Source organism: Pinus tabuliformis, chromosome X (assembly GCF_031772625.1).
Source record: "Pinus tabuliformis cultivar Carrire ecotype Pingquan chromosome X, CPIR1, whole genome shotgun sequence".
Lineage (NCBI taxonomy): Eukaryota > Viridiplantae > Streptophyta > Pinopsida > Pinales > Pinaceae > Pinus > Pinus tabuliformis.
In genome coordinates this window covers 1,349,842,089-1,349,861,512 of record NC_142308.1, presented here as the reverse complement: position 1 = coordinate 1,349,861,512, position 19,424 = coordinate 1,349,842,089, and the positions used below count along the sequence as shown (strand labels likewise).

Below are 19,424 nucleotides of genomic sequence, written 5' to 3'. Positions count from 1 at the left end.
GGGAATATAGGTGCATTTGCAATCCATGGGCCGATTTAGAAATCAATACAAGATCATCCACATATAAAAGAAGTTTTATCATAAACTCCCCCAATTGAACACAATCTCCACCTTGCAGATACGGAAGTTGTTACAGGCCCAACTTTTCATTACATACATGCTGGAACTGAGATGGATGTGTGTAGGCTTTGGTGGCGATCAAAAATAGAGTGCGGATCCCAGTATTCCATCATATGTCAGTCAACAAATCGTTGATGGTTTTGGAAAACCAGGAAACTGCTTTGCGACACCCCTCGTGGTGGTTTTGAAAAAGTAGGGTGGGTGTGTAGTAATCAAAGACAACCATTGATTTGGTGATGGGTGGTCTAGTGAAACACCTTTGTGACACCCTTGCCTCTATTGAACTTTGATTGTTTAGTCTTGTCGCAATTTGTTGATCTGGAAAAAAGAAACAATGTGGATTGTCGAATATTCGGGCATCTGTATGAGAGTTAACTAGATAACATTGACTCGTACTCCACATATGCCAGTTACTCGAGTTCCCAAATTGTAACAGGACAGTCAATTTTTCCTCAATTTAAAACATGCATTAAAGGGAGTTGTATTTTTTTATATTTTCATCTTCAACCTAGATATATTCATGTTTTAGTCGGAGCCCTTGCAAACCATTTTACAGATATGCAAAACATGAAATGGGTCCAAATTTAATTCTCCATGCATCGATAGCAGCTTGACTGAATGCGGAACATTAAACTCATTGTTTATCGTTTGACTAATTGGAGCCAAGTGATTAACTCTATCATACTTTTGATCTTTCCTTGTGCCTTAGTAAAGCATGATGGTTACTTTGTTACAGGATTTTCTTTCATCTATAGATTTTACAAAGATCCACGTACCCCTATTGTCGGTCATAAATAGCATAGGGTTGCAACTAAAGAGACACAAATGACAATTCCAATTTCATACAGCTAGTGCACACCATCAATTAGAACATTCATCATGCATTACCACCTTTATTTCTTCTTTTAGTAATATGCATTCTCTTTTGATTGTTCTGAAGATTTTCCTTCCATAGTAAGGTTCCTTGATGGAGAGGGTTGCACTAGGAATGGCTCCTTCTATTTTTTACATAGTTCTTAGTTTAAATTCTAAAGGACAGTACCTGGTATGAAATATGTTCACTTGCACGGCCATATAAAACTTAATTTTGGGATCTGCTTCAATAATTATTTCCTTGCCATCATCTTTTTACTGTGATTTCTTGAAAATGTATGAATAAGCCCAATTCTTTGCAACTTGATGGGGCATAATTTTCTGTCAATAGTTGCAATTTGCATTCCTCCAAATATTTCTAGCAGTTCCATTTGAAACAAAATCCAACAGAAAAGTCCCTTTAAGCAGATAATCCCCCTAGAATGATTGTTTTTGAGTTAAATGTAGTACATGAAATAATGAGACCTCATGGAATTTCATAGTTTAAATATAGGCACCACTAAGGTCCCAAAAAGTTATACATGAGTGAAATAAGTAAAAGGAATCCTCTGTTGAAGTTCACCTCAAAAATTCTTGGTGAACTAACTCTGCAAAAGTTGGCTATAACACATACAATCCCCGACAAAATGGTGTAGCTGAAATAATGAACATGACTATCTTGAATATGGTTCTCTCAGTGATGTTTTTCAAAAATGTAAAGTGATGTTTTGGGTTGATGTAGTTCTATGTGCAATATATGTGAAACACATATGTTCATCTCATGCTCTTAGAAATATGACTCTTTATGAAATGTGGTATAGTCACATTCCTTTGGTGATGCATCTTAGGGTCTTTGGTTCCACCTGTTATGCCTTGGTTCCTAAGGAACAAAGAAGAAAGTTTGATGCAAGAAGTTGCAAGTGAATTTTCTTTGGGTTTTTAGGTGCCACCAAGGCATATTGTCTTTATGATGAGGTAACTAAGAAGTTTATTTTGTTTAGAGATGTGATTTTTCCTAAATCTTCCAAGACTTGCAACATTATTGAGCGAAAGATTGATGATTTGGATAGATTCAATCATGCAAAACTGTATCATGAATTTGATAATGAGATTCTACATCTTGAAGGGGGGGTCCCTATCTTGCATCAATGTATGGAATCTCCTTTTGAACCATTGTCTCCTCCTCGTGAACTCTCAGCCACTTCTTTAGGTCGAGAAGACCCTTATGAGTGATGTGATTAAGAGAATTGGAAGGATAAATATTGATGTAGCCCCAACTCAAACGTTCGAGCAACCTAGACCATTTCAGAAAGGTATCTTGGAGAGGATCACCAAAACCCTTGAAAGTTTTCATCCTGAGGAGGTCAAAAAGACAAGAAGCAGAGATTCCACTAGAGAGGATGGAGGTGATGTAGATAATTTTGATTCAATTGATGTAGATGATATTGATCTTTCATATAATTGTGAATTGATTTTTTCTACTATTTTAAACCAACTCCCTCCAAAGAAGTTGCTTCTCATGATGAATGGAAAGAATCAATGCACGTAGAGTATGATGTTGTCATAAAGAATAGAACATGGAAGTTAGTGGAAACTTCATTCAAAACCAAATCAATTGGCTAAAACTAGGTGTACAAGAACAAGTACAAAACAAATGGCTCACTTGATAAGCATAAAGCAAGGATCGCGGAAAAAATATGCACAAAAATAAGGTGTTGATTATGAAGAGACTTTTTACCCACAACAAAATGGGCCACCATCCATACTCTCTTTTCCTTGGAAGCTCAAAATGGATGGAAAGTTCATCAAATGGACATGAAGACTAATTTTTGAAAGGAGACTTAAAAGAAAATGTCTTCATGGGCCAATCAAAATCAACTGTTGTAAAGGGAAAATAACATAAACTTTGTAAACTTATTAAATCATTATATGTCCAAAAACAAGCATCGTAAGCCTGTTATAAAAATCTAACTTAATTTCTTTTGGAATTGAATTTCAAACACTTTAATCTTAAAGATGCAACTCTGCTTGTCAAGAAATTTGGATTTTTTTAATATATCTTGTGGTTTAAGTAGGTGATCTATTAATATAAGGGAATAATGAAAAATATATTACATCCATAAAGAAAGAATTAAAGAAGGGATTTAAGATGACAAATTTGGGACACCTTAACTATTACTTGGGCATTGAAGTGACCCAAAATCCAAAGTATATATTTGTCTTTCAAAAGAAATACATATCGGAATTGTTGAACAGGTTTGGCATGGCGAAATGTAATCCTTTATGTACTCTTATGGAACAAAATTTGAAGCTCACATCAAAAGAAGGGAATGAATTTGAAGATGAAACTAAGTGCAAATAACTTTTGGAAATTATTATCTACCTTACCACTACCAGACCAAATATTTCATTTGTTATCAAAATTATTTTCTAGATTTATGAAAATGCTTTGTAAAAGACATTGGTTTGTTGCAAAAATAGTTCTAAAGTACTTCAGAGGAGCTTGCGACTTTTGACTTGAAATTTCACAGGTGTATGACTTTAGCTCAATTTGATATTCTGATTTAAACTTTAACGGAGACAAAGAAAACAACATACCTACTTCAAGCCATATTATGAGTCTTGGATTAGGAGGTGTCTCCTAGAGGTCATGCAAATAGTCAGTTCCGGAAAATTCCACAATAGAGGCAGAATATGTGGCAATTGCAAAAGAAACAAAGGAGACTATGTGGCTCAAGAAAATTCTTGAAGATTTGTAGAAGAAACAAGTGAATTCTACTCCTCTTCTAATTGAGAATACTTCCACAATCAATTTGGATAAGAATCACAAAGTCCATGATTAAGTCAAACACATCAACATAAAATATCATTTGATTTGATATCATGTAGAGGCCAAGACTATTCATCTAAAGCATTGTTCCACACATGAGCAAATTGTTGACATCTTCAACAAATCACTTGGAAAAAAAAGTTTGAAAATTTCATAATGATGCTTGGGCTCACTAACACCACTTCAAATTTGTGGTGGGGGGGTGGTTATACACCTAATCCTTTGGGATTTGTTGTTTTGCAATTTTTTTGTAAATATGTAAATATTAAAAGTACAAAGCATTAGAAAAGGAAGAGACATAAAACCTTGGAAGTTGAAACCAAAGATGAAGACATCATTGTATATATATGTGTTCTTGATTAATGGAGAGTAATTCGAGTTTTGGGGAGTTACCTCACCTCGCTTAACACTTTATTTTTAGAGCATTGGATTTGATACAATGTTGAGAATTGTGGGGACATGTGTTTTCCCTTCTTGGTATCCTCGCCAATTCTTTACATGAGCTCTTTCACCAACTCTCAAACCAAAATTAAATTATATTGAGTTTAAATAATGGCTTCTTAAGTCAATAAAAGTAGGAGGTTAATATAATGCATCCCTAAAGTTTAATTTCTACCACATGACATTCTCATGCTTGTGAATGCATACTAGTGCACAAGTAAAAATTGGGCCAAGTAAAAATACCATACATGATAGATATACTCATAACAACATCTACAAAATAGATACAATCATCACAACATCTATATTGAAGACAACCGAATTAGCCAAATTAAATAATGCTAATATTTTTCTTATATATTAAATATTGAATATTAAATGCACTAACCTCATAATAATAATAAAAACTAATTCGTTTATTTTTATTATTTTAAATTTTATTTTTATTTTGTGACATTAACAACATCATAAACAAATCAATAAAGTTCTTTTTTCCTGGGGAGAAAATATCGTAATTTCCATTATCTGTTGAAAATTTCATGTTGTAGATGCCCAAAGGCATATGCAAATATCATGACCTTAGTCAGTTGTTATAGTTCCAAAATGGTTATATGTAGACCCAATAGGGTGTGTTGTACAACTATTATATTACATAACCAAAATGTCACCCGTGGGTGATGGCTGTTCAGAAGCCCAAAAATACTAATTACAAATATTGAAAAAATGTATAAAATAGACAAAAAATTGTTGTAGATCTTAGGGGCTATCTGCCCGCCGAAGTTCCCGGTCTATGTATGGCCTGTGAAAGTACTGGTAGACTCTTTCTGGAGTATGTTTAGTGATCAGCCATTCTCCTCGAGGACGATGCATTGCCTTTTTCGAAAGCTTGTCCACCCTTTCATTACGATCCCTGTAGATGTGAGAGCATGAAATATGATCAAATTGTGTTTTTAAAAAAACAATATCATCCATAATAGTTCTTAGAGAAAATGCATGACATATAGCTGTATTGTTAAACCAATTTATGACATTTTTAGAGTCCCCATATATTTGGATATGTCTGCACTGTTTGAGAATGGCAAAGTAAATCAAGTGTCGAAGGGAGATCAACTCTGCATAATTAATTGTTCCCTCACCCAAGCCCATGCAAATCTGAAAGAAATGTGTGTCTGATAGATGGAAAACTATGCCTCCCCCGAAGCCCTGGGCTTGTGCAGCCCCATCAAAATAGGTCAATGGCTGAGTTTTATTGATCTGTTCCTGGTTGATGATCCTGGGTCTGTTGATGTGCTCTTCAGCTAGGATTTCCTCATAACTTGAGCAAATTTTAGGTGGAACCAAGGCCCAATTTATAAGCCTATCTCGGAATATGATGTTGTTGCGACCCAACCAAACATGCCAAGAGACCAGAAGCGGAAGGTTTCCAATTTTTGGACCATTTTCTTCTCCCCACCAGTTGTCCTAGGCACTTGGGATATCTGCACCATGCCAGATTTGGTTAATGTTGAGAGTATGCAGTACTTGTGTCCACAGCAGCTTTTATGTAGGACATGTGAGGAATAAGTGTTGATTCGATTCCTCCTCCAGGTGGCAGAGTACACACCAAGTAGGTCCTATGTAAGCCCTTTTCCTTAGATTAATTCCTGTGGGAGTTTTATCCTTGAGAATATTCCACATTAATAATCATGTGCATAGGGGAGCTTTCAACTTCCAAAGGTGAGTCCACCAACTCTTCAGTCTGTCTGATTTTGCCTCTGCTTGAATGAGATCATATCCTTGTTTGGATGAGTAATGACCCTTTTTTCAAAGACCCCAAATTAGTTCATCCTCGTCTTCACTTAGTCAGACATGGGATTCTGATAGAGCTTGTATATCATTTTTCCACAGTCTTTCCCATTGAAGCGGGATATTCCACTCCGCACCAGAGTGCCATGCTTGTAGAAGAAAAGTAGTGTTTCTATGGTCTCCAAGTTGTGAAATGTACTAGATGCCCAAGTTGTTGAGGAATGTGATCAACTCTAGTGGTAGTTGATATGCATTCCCACTGTCGATCCAGGGATCAATTCCAATGCGCACTGATGCTCCATTTCCAATTTTCCAGATAAGACCTCTTTTGATAATGGGCAGGGTATTTAAAATGGCCCTCCAAATGACTGAAATACCTTTTCTATTCCAAGAGGGACACCTTATCCAATCTATAACGGAGCTGGGCCAGATATATTTGTGGGTGATTACCTCCGACCAAAGACTCTTGTGTTTCAGGAGTAACCACCCCTGCTTAGCAGTCAGAGCTGATGCAAAAGCCGAAAGTTGCTTTAATCCCCACCCTCCCCATTTTTTTGGGAGTGCAATTTTGCTCCATCTAACCTAGGCGTGCGGCTTCCCATCCTTTTGTCCCTTCCACAGGAAATGGTTGCAAACTTTTTGGATTCTGTTAAGAATCCCCATGGGGATCCATGCCAAGGACATCCAAAAGACAAGGGTAGCTTCTAATACTGCTTTGATAAGTATCAGTCTTCCTACCCTGGATAGGAAGCGATGACACCAAATATTTATTCTTTTCTCCACTATTGTAATCAACTAGATCCAATCAGCTAGTTTGTAACCGTCTGCTTTGAGTCTAAAGCCGAGGTACTTTAGTCTGACCTGGAGATCTAGAACCTGATAGGGAAAATTTTGTAGTGAGAGTTGTATTTTCTATTGGGAGCATTCTAAGAAGGATATAGTGGACTTTTCCATATTGATTTCCATCCCTGTAGCAATACTGAAAAACTTTAATGTCTCTTTTAGAGTAATGATATCCTGTACACTCCCATTTAGGAATATGAGTATGTCATCCACGAAGAGAAGATGGGTCAAAAGAAAATGATCAATAATCTTCAATCCCTTGAGTCTCCCAGAGTGCTTCTCTGAATCTATCAGTTTACTCAAGCCTTCCAGGAACAACAGAGGGGATAATGAGCAACCCTGCCTTATTCCCCTTTCCGCCTGAAAGGGGTGGGAGGCTAACCCACTGATGAGAATTGCAAAGGATACAGATGTAATACAACCCATGATCCAACTAATGAACTCCAGAGGGAAGCCTAGATGAGTGAGAATCATTCTTAGGTATAGCCAGCTTACTTTATCAAAGGATTTTGATAAGTCTATTTTAAGAGCCATTCCTTTGAGCTTTCTCAACTTGATAGAGCGGAGGGATTCCTAGGTAGAGCCAATGGCTTCATGAATATGTCTGTTGTGAAGGAAAGCAAATTGTTCTTGAGAGATGTGTTTAGATTGTATAGGATTGATACAGTTGGCTATAATCTTGGCTAGGATTTTGTATAGGAAATTGCAGAGTGAAATAGGGCAAAAGTCATGGAATGAGGAGGGGGAGTCAGTTTTTGGAATGAGGGCTATGTAGGTGGAGTTAAGGGGGGCATATATAGTACCAAGAGTCCGACTTTCTTCAATTACTCCAAGCAGGCCCGAACAATTATGTCCAAGAAAGAACTTAAAATTCCACAGGCCAGCCATATGGGCCTGGGCTTTTGTATCTCTTGAACCATTTTAGAGTGCTTTCAAGTTTCCCCATGGAGACAGGTTTTATGAGATCGTCGATGCCATCCGGATCCAAGAAGCTAGGAAAGTGACCAGCCATATTAATGATTTCAGGCAGAGAGGGGGCAGTGGGGGCTTTAACTAATCGCTTAAAATGGGCAATTCCTAACTGGGCAAGCTGAGAGTGAGTGGAGGCCAATCCCTCCTATTCCATGGGCATCTGCCAAATGGTGTTATTGGATTTCCTTCCATTTGTAAAATTGTGGAAAATTTTTGTATTGCCATCTCCTGCTTGCAGCCAAATTGCTCTGCTTTTGAGCCTCCATAATTCTTCCCTATCCAGAAGGATCTTGGATCTCTAGGATTCCAATTCCACAAGGCAGAGCTTTGCTTCATTGGATGAATATCCAAGCCCATTTTTATCAATTAAGGAGGCCAGCTGATCTTCAATGTCCACCAGAGATTGTTCATCCCTCTCTTTTTTCTTCTTGGACCAGTCAATGGTTATTCTCTTGAGTTGTTTCAGGTTCCTACAGAAATTTGCGGCCTTCCTCTGATCTCTGAGGGGAGGTTGTGCTTGCCAGAAATCCGAGACCACTTTGACATGGTCCGAGTCTTTTAAAAATGATGAATTAAATTTGAAAGGGGCCCGAGGTTTCCTGGAAGGAACGATCACTTCCAAGTAGATGGGAGAATGGTCTGATATGCCTCCTGAGCCAAGCCATTTCTTGTATAGGGCTAGGGTTCAGAGTAGCTCTTTGTTAGGGTCCCACCCTAACCCCCTTATTTATGTCATGGGATCACGTCATAGTCAAGATTCAATAAAGCCCATATTAATATTTGTAAGTGGTTAACCCGCAATTAATGACGGGACCATAGTTAGTTGCAAATGGGCGGTAGTATTAGATAGATGGTATTAATAAAACCCACGGTATTGGCCCGTGGTATTGCATGTATGAGTCATATATAAAGGATAGAGACTCCCTGTGAGGAGTATCGTGTCTTGTTTTTGTAATCGAGCTCTGCTCTATTGGAGGTTGCCCCCTCGAAGAGGCCTGTGAACATTTCTCTCTGAATAATAAAATCATTGCTATTCTGTGTTCTGGGTATCTTTCTTCGCATATTCTATGTTCTGGGTATCTTTTCTTCGCATATTCTGTGTTTGGGTATTACTTTGCAGGTTAAGAGCATAACAAGTGGTATCATAGCACTTTCCAGGGCTCGGTGGGATCTCCAATTTTTAGCAAAAAAAATTTTGGCTAGAGACGTGTTCCAGCGTCTTTAAACCACGGGATCTGTCGTTAAGCACATAAACCTGCGGATTTGGGGAGGCATGCACGCAGGAAATACAAGAGGTGGTCACGTCTGTTGGACTCCCTTGTAACCCCTGTGGGTACCCCTTCGAGTAGTAGCGCATTAGACAGAACCGCGCACGGACTGTCTTCCACGTACCCTCTGGGTATATAGGAAGCCCCCTAGCTCCCTTGCAACCTCGCCATAGATAAACCTTCGGCCGTCTTGTGGCTACAGTACATCGAGAATAGCACTCGTAGAGATTACTCGCCCGTACGATAGGGTAGGAGGGTTGTACGGCTAAGGGTACGGTCGATCCTCCTTAGTTAGAGCCCTGAAACATTAGGCCGAGTACTACTGTCAGACCCTTATGTATATTGCGATCTATAGCACCTGACACTCCTCAAGACCATAGTTCCCTTTCTATCGGGGATCACACATCATCTATTCCAAATTAGCAAGTGCAGCAGCAGCAGACATCAGTCCCGCAGCTCCATCAGATCAGCAAAAGCAGTTGTCCCACCATTCAGATCTCTCAGATCCACCAGATCGGAGTAGTTGTGAAGGGTTCCTGTACCTGGATATAATTTTCGCAGGACTTTTGGCGGCATTGACATTTTGAGGATTTGGCGACTACAGTATTGATCAGGAAGGAGTAAAACTCCGTTGGGAGTTTTCCAAAAAAAAAAAAAAAGTCTGAGATCTTCCGGGGCGCTTATTGGTGACCTAGCCCATCAGAATCAGGACGACGAGCTGAGCAAGGTGGTACCATTCAATTTCTTAGTAAAAAAATTTTGGCGGTCCCAAATTTTCATCAGGTTGGTGTATGGTAGAAACTCGCGCTCAAGCGATGGCCAATGAAAGGATGGACAAAATTGAAGACCAGGTGAACTCCATCCAATTTTTGGTGAACGAAATACAACATGAGATTAAAGGAATAAGTATCCAGATACAGAACACACTGAAGGGCAAGGAGCCAGCCCACGAGGAGGCGAATAATGGCCATGAATACCATGAGGGTGAGTCTAGCCACTCTCCCCACGTCTGGCACACCCACCCACCACCCAGTCAGCGACCTCCCAAGTTGGATATGCATAAATTTGACGGTCCTCACACGTCCGCATGGCTAGCACAAATGGAGCAGTGTTTCCAATTGAATCATATCATAGATGAGGGGACTAAGCTTATGGTGGGCACCATGTACTTGGATAATGAACGATGGCAATGGAAGGAATGGCATCAGCATTGCAATGGACATTTTCAAAATTGGGCCCAATTTGCCAAAGCTCTTCGAAATCGCTTTGAACAGGAAGACTCTTTTTTGGGGCGTCTCACTAAGCTCCGACAGACGGGTACAGTGGATGAATATATTACCGCTTTTGAAGCCTTAGCCTTCCGCACTAAGGGTATCACAGATGAGTTCTACATGGAATGCTTTATCAGCGGTCTGAAAGAAGTCATCAAAGCTCAGGTTCTACTCCACCACCCTCCCACGTGGACAGAGGCTTGCCAGGTAGCTCGTAAGGTGGAACGTGCATTAACAGCCCAATCCAACCGCCTCAACTTCCCCGCTAAAGGTCGTCCCCCACAGGCTCCCAACACGACTCAGACACTTAAGATTCAAAATGTGTCACCTGCGGAAATGGCCGAAAGAAGGAAGCAAGGACTATGTTACTACTGTGATGAAAAATATTCCCCGGGTCATAAATGCAAGGAGCCCAAGTTTTTTCAAATAGATGCCACTGACTACAGCTCCACCGAGGAAGATCCACCACTTGAGGAACCGGAGGCGATCGAAGAAGATAACCAAAAGGAGATTGTATCTGACGACCCAATTATTTCGCTAAATGCATTGGCAGGAATTTCTTCCCCTCAAACTCTCAAAATCAGGGGTTTTCTTAAACATCGCCCAGTAGTAGTCTTGATTGATAGTGGAAGTACCCATAATTTCATCCATCAAAAGATCGCTGAAGCAGCGCATTGTTTTGTCCGGGCAGTTTCTAACTTCCAAGTCCAAATTGCAGATGGGGGCACAATGAAATGTGAAGGCCGCTGTGAAAATGTCAAACTTCAAATGGGGGATTATCAGTTGAAAACCCACATGTTTGCAATACACATGGGGGGTTGCGACATTGTCCTAGGCGCGGAATGGCTCCGCACTCTGGGGCCAATCACAATGGATTTCCAGGAGTTATATATGAGTTTTAAGCAGAACAACTCCACACATACCCTCCGTGGACTACAGGCGGGAGCCCCCTCTATCATCAGCTCGCATAGGATGGAAAAATTGTTAAAAAAGGGCCATCATGGAGTGGTAGCTCAATTTAATGCCATCTAGGTAGTCGAAACCATGTCTCTGCCAATTCATCTTGAGATGCAACAGATTTTAAATAAACATCAGACGGTCTTTGATAAGCCTCATGAGCTTCCACCCTCGCGAGGGGAACATGATCATAACATCACATTGGTTCCAGGGGCCCAACCCCCAAATGTGCGGCCATACAGATATCCGTTCACCCAAAAGAATTAAATAGAAAAAATCATCAAGGAATTGTTGGAAGCAGGTGTCATTCGTCCCAGCATTAGTCCTTATTCATCCCCAGTGGTCATGGTCCTCAAGAAAGATGGGGAGTGGCGGATGTGTCCCGACTTCAGGGCCCTCAATAAGTTGACAGTCAAAGATAAATTCCCCATCCCGGTGGTTGACGATTTGCTGGACGAACTCAATGGGGCTCAATTCTTCACTAAGTTGGATCTTCGCTCAGGCTACCACCAAATTCGCATGAAGGAAGTCGACATTCCCAAGACGGCTTTCAGAACTCATGAAGGCCATTATGAGTTCCTGGTCATGCCATTTGGTCTCTGTAATGCCCCCTCTACTTTTCAGAGCCTTATGAATCACCTCCTCAAACCATATCTCAGAAAATTTGTCCTTGTCTTCTTCGATGACATCCTCATCTATAGTGGCACTTGGGTGGCACATCTTCAGCATGTAGATCTACTCTTGCAACTGCTCCGCCAGCATAAATTATTTGTCAAGATGTCTAATTGTTCGTTTGGCATGGAAGAAGTTGAGTATTTGGGCCACATTGTGGGGCGTGAAGGTGTCAAGGTGGACCCCAAAAAGATCCAGGCAATGCAATAATGGCCTCAACCTAAGACCTTGAAGAGCTTGAGAGGATTTTTGGGTCTAACAGGCTATTATCGTAAATTTGTCCGCAATTATGGTCGCATAGCAAAGCCCCTCACTCAACTCCTAAAGAAAAATTCCTTCTTCTGGAACGAGGAAGCACAACAGGCATTTACCGCTCTCAAAAACACCATGTGTTCCACTCCCGTCTTAGCACTACTTGACTTCACCAAATCCTTTGTCATTGAATGTGATGCTTCGGGTACAGGTATTGGAGCGGTCTTAATGCAGGAAGGGCGACCATTGGCCTTCACCAGCCAACAACTCAGTGGGAGGAATCTGGGCCAATCTACCTACGAGAAGGAAATGATGGCCATCTTACATGCAGTTGAGACCTGGCGACGTTTCCAAATCCGCACAGATCATCACAGTCTTAAATATTTTTTGGAGCAACGCCTATCCTCCCCACAACAAAATAAATGGTTAGCCAAAATGCTGGGATATGATTATGAGATCATTTACAAGAAAGGGAAAGACAACAGTGTAGCAGATGCATTGTCGCGCCAATTTGAGGAGGAAAGTACTCTGCTCGCAATTTCCCTCCCCATTCCAGACTGGATTGAAGAGGCTCGCAGGGAATGGTTTTCACACACAGGGCTCTCCCAACTCATTTCTCAATTGCAGGAAGATCCTAATTCCCGCAAGGGCTACTCGTGGTAGAATGATATTCTTCGCTACAAGGACAGAGTCGTAATATCACCCACATCTACCCTCAAAAGTCGCCTTTTGGCAGAATTTCACTCATCTCCCATTGCAGGACATTCGGGCTTTCAGAAGACGTATGCTCACACCAGAAGATCATTCTTTTGGACAGGCATGAAAAAGGATGTCCTTACTTTCGTAGCCGAATGTGATGTCTATCAACGCCACAAAGGGGAAACCGTCAACACACCAGGCACCTTACAACCATTGCCCATTCCGGCCTCAATTTGGACGGAGGTTTCTATGGATTTCATTACAGGTCTTCCAAAGTCAGGGAACAAGTCAGTCGTCATGGTGGTTGTGGATCGACTGTCGAAGTATGCTCATTTCTGCGCCCTACCCCACCCGTTTACACCTACCTTGGTTGCTCAAACTTTCATGGATCAGATCTTCAAATTACATGGCATGCCCACTTCTATAGTGTCCGACCGCGACCCGATCTTCACTAGCAATTTTTGGCAGGAACTCTTCAGAATACAAGGCACTCAACTCAAACTCAGTACTTCATATCATCCACAAACAGATGGTCAAACCGAAGCCGTCAACAAATGTCTAGAAACCTACCTTAGGTGTTTCACTTCAAAAAAGCAACACCTTTGGGCACAGTGGTTACCTCTGGCTGAATGGTGGTATAACACCAACTATCATGCCACCACCAAAATGACTCCCTATGAAGCAGTCTATGGTCAACGTCCGCCTTCCCCTACTTCTTATCTCAAGGGATGCTCCAAAGTACAAGCAGTGGATCAACTCCTACAACACCGCGCAACCATGCTCGCCCATCTTCGCGAGAATCTTCATCAAGCTCAGAACCGCATGAAGCAACAGGCCGACCAACATCGCTCAGAGCACCAATTTCAAGAAGGGGATCAGGTCCTTTTGAGGCTGCAACCATATAAGCAAACATCACTCAAAGATAAGGGTTGTCAAAAGCTCGCTCCAAAATTCTATGGACCATACCAAGTACTTCAGCGCATTGGAGAAGTGGCTTACAAGTTGGCTTTGCCCCCTACGGTAAAAATCCATCCAGTTTTCCATGTATCATGCCTCAAGAAAGTGATTGGGAACAATTGCCGAGTTCAAACCAGTCTACCTGAATTAGACGAAGAAGGGTCAATCTGGCTTCAACCCGAACAGGTTCTAGACACATGAGACAAGCACCTGCGCGGCCGCATGATTAAGGAGGTCCTCGTCAAATGGAAAGACACCTCTCTGGAAGATGCAACTTGGGAACCAGCCACTATTCTTCAGCAGTTTCCGCAGCTTCAGCCTTGAGGACAAGGCTAGTCTTAAGGGGGAGGGCATGTTAGGGTCCCACCCTAACCCCCTTATATATGTCATGGGATCACGTCATAGTCAAGAGTCAATAAAGCCCATATTAATATTTGTAAGTGGTTAACCCGCAATTAATGACGGGACCACAGTTAGTTGCAAATGGGCGGTAGTATTAGATAGATGGTATTAATAAAACCCACGGTATTGGCCCGTGGTATTGCATGTATGAGTCATATATAAAGGATAGAGACTCCCTCCGAGGAGTATCGTGTCTTGTTTTTGTAATCGAGCTCTGCTCTATTGGAGGTTGCGCCCTCGAAGAGGCCTGTGAACATTTCTCTTTGAATAATAAAATCATTGCTATTCTGTGTTCTGGGTATCTTTCTTCGCATATTCTATGTTCTGGGTATCTTTTCTTCGCATATTCTGTGTTTGGGTATTACTTTGCAGGTTAAGAGCATAACACTCTTCATGTATAAGAAATCCGTCTAACCTTCTTCCAAGGGTAGCATCACTAGTATGTTTGTTATGCCATGTGGGAATTTTAGTGTTCATGGGAACATCAATAAGCCCATAGAGGTCTAGGAGGGAACTCAGCTGGTCTGAGAGAGAGTCAATTTGTGAGTGATGACCCAAGGACTCCTCATTCCCACTGGAGCAATTTAGGTCTCCCCCGATGATGGTGAAACGATTGATCAATGAGTTATCCAGTAAGGATTGCCAAAATGCAAGTCTATTTTGGTTGGGGGCATAAATATTCATGATTCAGATATGTTTGCCTAAATCAGCAGCAAGAATGTCCATGCCCAAGAAGCCCATGCCACCCCAAGAAGATATCACTTTGATGGATTTAGGGTTTATACCCATGGCAAGACCCCCAGATCTGCCCACAGCATCCTGGCCTTGAAAGTGCCATCCAGGAAGAAGAGAATGTAGAATTTTAATGATCTGATCAGAGGGTCCTAGGGTTCCTTGAAGGAATAAAATGTCATAGGGGGATCGGTTCAAGAGATGCTTAAGAGACAGTTTTTTCTTAGGGTTGGCTAATCCCCTGCAGTTGAACAAAAGCCAAATCATTAGGGAACAAATTCAAAGGGCTCAGGTGCTCTAAGTGCCCTTTCAATAGTGGTCTGACGACCCTGCACCACATCAACCACCGCAGATTTGATGGCTTTTGCAAGCTTGGAAGGTCTACCTCTGGAGGGTTTAGTCTCTGCAGATTGAGGGGGTATACCGAGGCCAAGTAGGGGGATGCAATTCAATGGTCGGGATCAAAGGTTGTAAGAGTGTGGACCCGATGCAGAAGGGGAGGAAGACGGTTGAAGGAGGGGGTTAAGTGCAAGAAGGGACGGAGGGGTAGTCGAGAAGATGGGGGAGGGAGGTTCAAAACCACAGTTAATCAGGGGGTCTGGACTCATAAAAGATTCAGAGTGAGACACAGGAGTTTGCAATGATGTATGTAAATGATTGTAATGATGAGCAGAGAAACAAGAAATAGGATCATTACCCAATGTAGAAGCAGCATCCACCGCAGAATGGGATCGAGTCAGTGGAGGGGATGTAGATGGTATCCTTGGAGTACTGGTTTGTTGTGCAGTGACTCCATCCGCCTCATTGGAGTGGTCCTGACCTGAGGGTTGCTCGTCCACATTCGGTTCTTCAGACAGTCGGTGTTTCACACCCCTTGCATTCTCTTGTGCGGAAGTAGAGAGTAAAGGACAATTCTTGTATAGATTCCCCATCTTGTGGCATCTTCGGCAATGGAAGGGAACTCCTTCGTAGTCTAGGTTTTAGTGACACAAGAATTGCCTCCAATGTAGTGTTATTTTCTCCTCCAGCCCCTCCCTGGTATCTATATGAACAAGTATTCTCGCCATTTTCATAATCCTAGATTTTTCGAAGGACTGGTCATGTTCTTGATATGTCCCTAGAGCATTTCCTATTTTCTTGAACATAGGAGGGGTCCAAAATTGCATTGGGAGGCCTGGAAACCGAACCCATATTAGCCCTGCACCCATCTGTTCGCGTTCTAGGTCAACTAAGGGATCCCATCTCTTTAGCAGTACTGGTGCCAGCTCAATGTGCCAGAAATGAGAGAGGATCCAATCCGTGTATTCTTCCCTGTGAAACCTAAGGGCAAACCAACCACGAGCCAAGACTCTGATGATGGGAAGTTCTTTGAGAAGGGAGCCCCAAATCTCCGAGGTCCAGAGGCGAAGACATTCCACTATGTAGTTTCTGCCTCTTACTCGTCCAACCAAAACCTTCTTTGTCGTGTCTGCAACTTCCCCCATCGAAATGTCCTCACCAAGGGTTAGGTTGATATCTCTATCCACAGCTTTAAGGCACCTTCCCTTCTTGGGCTTATCTGAGCAACGGGCCATCGGATGTTCCTTAAGTAAACCCTTGCAACCCTGGTTGACAGTTTGGGGAGTGGACGGGGTGGATTTGGGATTAGGGATAGGGGAACTAAAGCACCCAGATCGAATAGGGGTATTAGGGTTTGTGCTTTTGGGAGCTACGGTTGCACTAGAGACAGCTGGGATAGAGTGGGGAGGGGGACCAGTCGAAGGGATGCGAGAGAACGAGGGTGCACACGAGGGCAGAGAGGTCTGTGGAGGGTGTACCAGGGGGGCATCGAATGTAGGGGAGGGTTGGAAGCAGGTCCCCAACAAATTTAAGGTCGCTGGAGAGAGCAAAGGGCGGTCTAACCTAGGCAAATCATCAATGTGGACAGAGGGCGAAGGGTTTTTATCAGACGGGCTCGAGCAAAACGGAACAGACTGGGTAGTTGTCAGTGGTCGTTGTTTTGCAACAAAGAAACCAGACCCCGTCCCAGTTCGGTGGTGCGCCCAGATGACCTAGTCAGGGTTGGGGTCCGCCTCGTAGTCTATGTCGTCGTCCAACTCCATCGAAAATGACATATATAGTTAGAAAAGCAGCAGATGTCGAGGAGGCAGTAAACCAGGAGCTAGGTTACCAAGTGTGCTTCATAGTGAAACTCGAAGGAATAACCGCGGCAGTGGGTAAAACCAGACAGGATGGGGGTGAAAGTATCAGGTCAGCGCAGAGCGAGATCTGTGGCAGTGAATCCCCGGGGTTATGGCCCCCGAGGCCTCCATGGAAACCGCAGTGGTCATGAAGAGCTTCCACCGAGTGTCCTCCAATGATTACTCATTATGTTAATGAGTTGTTATAGCTCTCTGTATTTTTTTTCAAACAAATCAATAAAGTTATATTGAATAAATTTTCATTTTTTATAACCATAATTGAGAAATTATATTAGTATAAATCTGCATCTAGGGTGCAATAAAAATCCAAAATTACCTCAAAATTTTCCCATAGGCTAAGTTCTAGTTAAGGAGACATAGGCCCCAGTTTTAGGTAATAAAAAAGTTGTATAGTAACAAATTTTTAGCTTCTAACTGTAAAATGTAAGCAAAAGACCCTCAAAGAGATACAAGTTTTGTCTTGCATAAAAACTAGCATGAAGAAATTTTATCCCAACCTAAAGAAGGTGGGGACAAAGGTACTTCATTCAAATCTAGGGCAAGAGAGGGAGATTTAGTTGAATGATTTATGTAAAAGGTAAGTAAAATACCCTCCAAGAGATATAAGTTTTGTCTTGCATAAAAACTAGCATGGAGAAATTTTATGCCAACCTAAAGAAGGTGGGGACAAAGGTACTTAATTCAAATATAATGCAAGAGAGGAAGAGAGGTAGCATTATGGTCTATTTCCTTTAAGCCTTCAATTTGGAGCCTTAGAGAGTTAATTTCATCCTCCAACTTATGAAATTGATGCCTTTGGTCAATGAAAATATTTGTTCTTGTTGTCCAAAAAGTGGCCAATTTAACCTATTGAATCCATAACTGATTGATCTCCTGCTACATCTTTTAAATTCCCTTTCTTAGCATTGAAGCAATATTGTTTTCCTATATGTGCCTTAAAATCCATATTCATAGTTGAATTTACCTCCTGAGGAAGCTCAAGGAGGAGGCACATATGAAGAGGCTGAAGCAAACTTCATATTGAAGAGATCTAATGAATGCGAAAGAAATGATAAGAAATTTTCCAAAATTGGACAAGAATAACAAAATGAACTCCATCTACATTGGTTGAGCATTATATGCAGGCAACCACACAAAAATCCAAGCGTGTGGGATGATCCATTAGACCTCTAAGGAATTTCAGGAGATGTCGAGTTGATCTCAATTCCATGGTGGGGTCAGACTTATGACAAGGGAACATCATAAACCTGATAGGAGAAAATAGCGAGTGAGGGAACGAATGGAGATGCACAATCATTAACCCAAAACCTTCAATCCTTGCATGGGTTGGCATCGCCATTTTTTGTGTGCTAACCCAAGACTTAACTCCATGATTAACATCTTAAGTGAGGTCAAGGGATGGAATGAAATGAAACTTGACCATTAGAAATCAAAGTTCCTTCCTGATCCCTAGCTGCTTGATTTGCAAGGAAGTCTGCTCTTTTCTTATTTTGCCTTAACATGCAATGAATTTGGACTTCTTGGAAATGAGATAAAGCCTTTTGGATTCTTTTGAAAAGGACTATGATTCTGTCATATGAAGGTTGAGAATTAAGATGGAGATACTAGATTATGAGTACCAAGTCTCCCCTTATGATTATTTGAAAGATGTTGAGATCTTTAACTTGCTTAACTCTTTGATATAGTGCACGTGCCTCAGTTTGGTTGTTTGTGGCTTTGATTAAGTTCTTAAAAAAAACCTTTTCTTCATGTACTCCAAAATACACTAGCGTCCTACCAACACCTACCACCCCTTTTTTTAAACTTCATACTCACATATTTATACATTAAAAACTTTGTTAAAATAATAACCTATTACTTAATAACAACCTGGGCCTGGAATATGCCCTAAAATTGCTTCTAATTGGCTAAGATCTTGTCTTCCTCAGACGTCAAGAAACAGGTTAACGACCCAAGACCCAGAGGCATTTGGTAGGAGTGAAAGCCTGCCTCCTTACGAACCACCAATGGGTTATTCCAGGTGTCATGGATTTCCTTGAATAACGGTGATGAGTCAACCTGCATTCGCGGATAACAGCCAGAGATGGTTGGCCTCTCTGTTGATTTGACAACCCAGTTATAATAAGTTTTCCCATCCTAAAAAAACAACCACTTTTTAAATACTAACAAA

The 19,424-nt window shown here is 41.5% G+C and overlaps 1 protein-coding gene across 1 annotated transcript; it reads right to left on the bottom strand.

Annotated features, from left to right (window-relative positions):
* Positions 1–16,033: 16,033 nt before the first annotated feature.
* Positions 16,034–16,537, bottom strand: LOC149145075 (uncharacterized). Its single transcript, XM_089452346.1, has one exon. It carries the CDS (start codon positions 16,535–16,537, stop codon positions 16,034–16,036), a length of 504 nt encoding a protein of 167 aa, XP_089308472.1.
* Between the last annotated feature and the right edge of the window lie 2,887 nt (positions 16,538–19,424).